General features: G+C 43.3%; 1 protein-coding gene across 1 annotated transcript in view; it reads right to left on the reverse strand.

Annotated features, from left to right (window-relative positions):
• The window catches only part of IPO7 (importin 7), a 76,250-nt gene that overhangs the window by 7,035 nt on the left and 65,061 nt on the right, over positions 1–4,154 (reverse strand). Inside the window, 3 exon segments of the mRNA XM_015410360.1 lie at positions 2,061–2,156; positions 3,864–3,961; positions 4,133–4,154. Of these exon segments, the coding sequence (XP_015265846.1) occupies positions 2,061–2,156; positions 3,864–3,961; positions 4,133–4,154 (216 nt within the window).

Raw genomic sequence — 4,154 nt, forward strand, 5'->3', positions numbered from 1 at the left:
CCTGGGAATTGGAGTCCACAGTTAGGGGTCCCAGAAGCTTCCCTCTGACTGGCTCATTAAGAGTAATTTCCTGAGCTCAGAGGCGCAAAGATAGGAGTTTTATTGTTCTTTTCCGTTTTCTTTGTCCATCAACCCTTACTGCAAGGAGAGGGGAAGCCCATCTCTTTCTCACCATGGCTATAGAACTGACCTAGATCACAAGATGTAACTTTCCACCCAGCTATCTGGTCGATTGTGAGTAAATGATCTTCTGAATGTGTGTGAAGTTAAATAAAGATGATTTAAGCTCTCCTCAGTGGCCGTGCGTTGACTCACACCTAGAGAGCATTGGCTTAGCACAGCTTGCGCTGGACAGGACAGTCTGCAAGACCCAGGTTCAGATCCCCATCTTGCAGTGGAAGCTGACTGGGTGATTTTGGACCAGTCACACACTTTCAGCCTAACCAACCTCACAGGGTTGTTGTGCAGATAAAAAGGAGAGAATAATGTAAGCTGCTTTGGTCCCCACTGTGGAGAAAAGCTGTAACTTTCCTAAGCAGAGGCTGTGCAGGAGGCGGGTGGAGATGGAAACCTGAAGACAGATAAAGGCAGGTTGGCTGCTGTTGGGTGGGAAGGAAACAGGGTTGCCAACTCCAGGTTGGGAAATTCCTGGACATTTGAGGGGTGGAGCCTAGGGAGGGTGGGGTTTGAGGAGGGGAGGGACTTCAGACCAGTATAATGCCATAGCCTCCACCCTCCAAACCAGCCATTTCCTCCATGAGAACTACCATTGGCAGCCTCCAGGTGAGGGCTGGAGATCACCCAGAATTACAGCTGTTGTCCAGGTGATAAAATGGCTGCTTTGGTGGGTTGAGTCTATGGCATTATACTGTGGTGAGGCTGCTTGCCTCCCCAAGCCTCACTGTCCTAAGGTTCCACCCCCAAATCTCCAGGGATTTCCCAACCTGGAGCTGGCAGCCCTAAGGTGAATTGATCTCTGTAGCTGGGAGATCCGTTGTGATTCCTGGAGAACTGCCACTGCTGCTGTGGGGGGGGGGAGAGGAAGCAGGTGGGTAGCTGGGAGCACTGCCACAACTGCTGCTGCTGCTGTGTGGGGTGGGGGAGGAAGCAGGCAGGAGGCTGGGAGACTGATGGGGGCAGAAAGAGAGAGATGAGGTGAGGAGGCAGAAAAACAAAGAGAATGATGAGGGGGCAGAAAGACAGAGGAAATAATATGAATGGAGGAGAGATAGAGAGTAAGAAAATGGGGGACAGAAGGGAGAAAGAGTGTGAGAGGTAGGGGGAGAGGGGAAGGAGCAAAGGTGTGAGGAATGGGATAACGATCCTGCAAGTTTTTTGTGGGTCTCCACTTGTTTTCCGTAATACAACAGGAACAAGAAGCAGATCTATTTTCTCTCCAGTCCTGCTCATCAACCAGAAACCCAGGTATGCCACACAGCAAGTAAAAACGGATGATCAATCAGGGAAGAAAATGGTCAAGAACAACGGAAGCTTTTGTCCTTTGGGGCAAAAGGGATAGAACTATGCTTCGGTGTTCATATTACCAGGTGGCAAAGCTTTAGAGATTAATCAGTAAAGGACTAAAAGTTAGTGAAGATCAGCAGCTGAAATTTACAGTACTGCAATTTATAAGTGGTAGCATACCAAGAATCATCCACATCTATCTGTGAGCATTCAGAATGTATATCCAACCCAAATGGATCTCCAGTTCCTTTAACGAAAAGAAATCACTTTTTGACCTGAACTCTATGAACTCTCTCAAATACTATTTTATTTTTTGATGCAGTTTTCTAATTAGAGACATCCAGCAAAGGCTGGAAATGTCTCTTTAGGGAGCTCTGCTGTATTAATGGAACTTGAATTTCTCTTCACCAATAAGCCAAAAAAAACCCATACACTAAGTGAAAAGTATAGAAGGAGTGCATTTCTGGAACTCTCACATCTTTAATTTCTTATTAAATTACACACAAGAGATGGTGAGAGAGCTGTCCCATATTACTTCCAAAAGATGCCATTTTTACACAGTTTTCTTAAATTAGCTAAAGATCCATACTACTTACCTGATCAATGCCACGACCTTTACACTGTAGAATGATCACCTCTAACAATTTCGCTGCATGACATTCTGCATCTTCTCCTGCCACACCTGTAAGAACCTAAGAAACATCACATTCTATGTTATTGCTATACTGAATACTGAGTAGTTTTTCAGGAGGAAGAGGAAGGGGGGAAGAAGGGGAGGGGGAGGAGAGGAGTAGTAGCTGGTTTTATACCCCACCCTTCACTACCCGAAAGAGTCTCAGAGCAGCTTACAATCACCTTCCCTTCCTCTCCCCACAACAGACACTCTGTGAAGCAGGTGAGACCAAGAGAACTCTGAGAGAACTCTGACTGACCCAAGGTCACCCAGCAGGCTTCATGTGGAGAAATAGAGAATTAAACACGGTTCTCCAGATTAGAGCCTGCCGCTCTTAACCACCACACCATTAGACCTTCCCTACTTGAGCTCAACTTGGATAGGCATGAAAAATATTACTAGCACAAAAGTTATTGAACATTATTTCACATCCATAAAAATGAGCTCCATGTTTAGGTTGAGCAAAGCTGAGCTAAAGTCTCACACACAAAAGTGTGTGTGTGTAAAAATGAGCTCAACAGTGTAGGCAAACATTTTTAATCCAATTTAAAATCTCCCTCCCATTTTAAATTATCTATACAATTAAGCATGATGCAGAAAAAAATCCAGATTGAGTACCAGTAGTTAGTAGCAATAACGGGAAGGAGATTGACCTACATACCCTGTTTTCTGGGAACACTGGGCTGGTCACAGGGAAACAGGTAATTAGACTACATGGATCTTTGGTCCCATTTAGGTTTCTCTACTATATTCATTCAACACTTCAACAGTTTATTGGTATGCTAAGTCTTTACCTGAACTAGAGATTTCTGAAGCTACTTTATCATTCAAAAATACATCTGTCCCACTCAGCAGTCATCAAAAACATTAATATAAAGTGTGCTCAAATAACATGGAAACAATCTGATTTTTTTAAAGAGTTTGAGAATTTGGAGGCTGGTCAGTACTACGCTTACCTTTGGACTCCACTAAACCAGTTTTATGATCTCAAGTTGCTCTTGACCACAGGTTGTACATGTGTGTTACTATCTAAATGCAGAATGTAATTAGACCATACCACCAGGCACAGACTAGTAACTATGCAGACAACTACAATTACTGCAATGAGGGAAACATCTAGATTCGAGTCCAGTAGCAATCAACCCATATACACATAAGAACATAAGAACATAAGAGACGCCAATGTTGGATCAGGCCAAAGGCCCATCTAGTCCAACACTCTGTCACACAGTGGCCAAAACATTTGTTGTTGTTCATACATATAAAAAACAGGAAGGAGAGTCAATAATGGAATGCCAAATGAAACAAAAAGATATTTTTCCAGTGGAAGATACTAGTAGAGAGTGGCAGGCAAATCTCTATATGAAGGAAATTCCACAGTTTTACTACCACATCCAAGAAGGCCCTTTTTTGGGTTGTTACCTGGCTAGCTTCTGGTGATGGGGGGCACACAAAGCAAGGCCCCTGAACAGTAATGGTCAGGTAGGTTCATATGGCAGCAGGCGGACCTTAAGGTATGCTGGTCCCAAGCCATACAGGGCCTTTAGACTGATAAAACCTCACAAAGTTAAATCTTATTCTAGGGCCTGCTGAGTTACTGGTCCTTACTGTCTCGTGAACGTCAGTTAGATGGGCTGATAAAAAAGGCACACATTTGTCTTCCTACTGTGGAAGGTTTCTACAGAATGTACCCATTTTAAGAAACAAGAACTAGGGATCTACCTACCTTTTTACACATACTGTAGATCATTTCGAGATATTTTGTATCAGACAGGAGTGTGTCTGTATCAACAGTTACATAATTATGCAGCAGCGGCATCATATCTGTGTTTAAAAAAAGAATAAGTAGCTGTTATATGTGCTTTCACCTCATGTAAACCAAAGATGTTTAATTTTTACATTCCAAATTTAGGTTTGCATTCAGTACTTCACTTCTGCAATGAAGTCCTCCTGTGCATTCAATTAAACTAACGCAACACAATGAGCCAAGCTTACCTGTAAAGGAATCAAAACCATC

This window comes from Gekko japonicus, unplaced genomic scaffold, assembly GCF_001447785.1.
Source record: "Gekko japonicus isolate JY-2015 unplaced genomic scaffold, Gekko_japonicus_V1.1 scaffold1697, whole genome shotgun sequence".
Taxonomy (NCBI): domain Eukaryota; kingdom Metazoa; phylum Chordata; class Lepidosauria; order Squamata; family Gekkonidae; genus Gekko; species Gekko japonicus.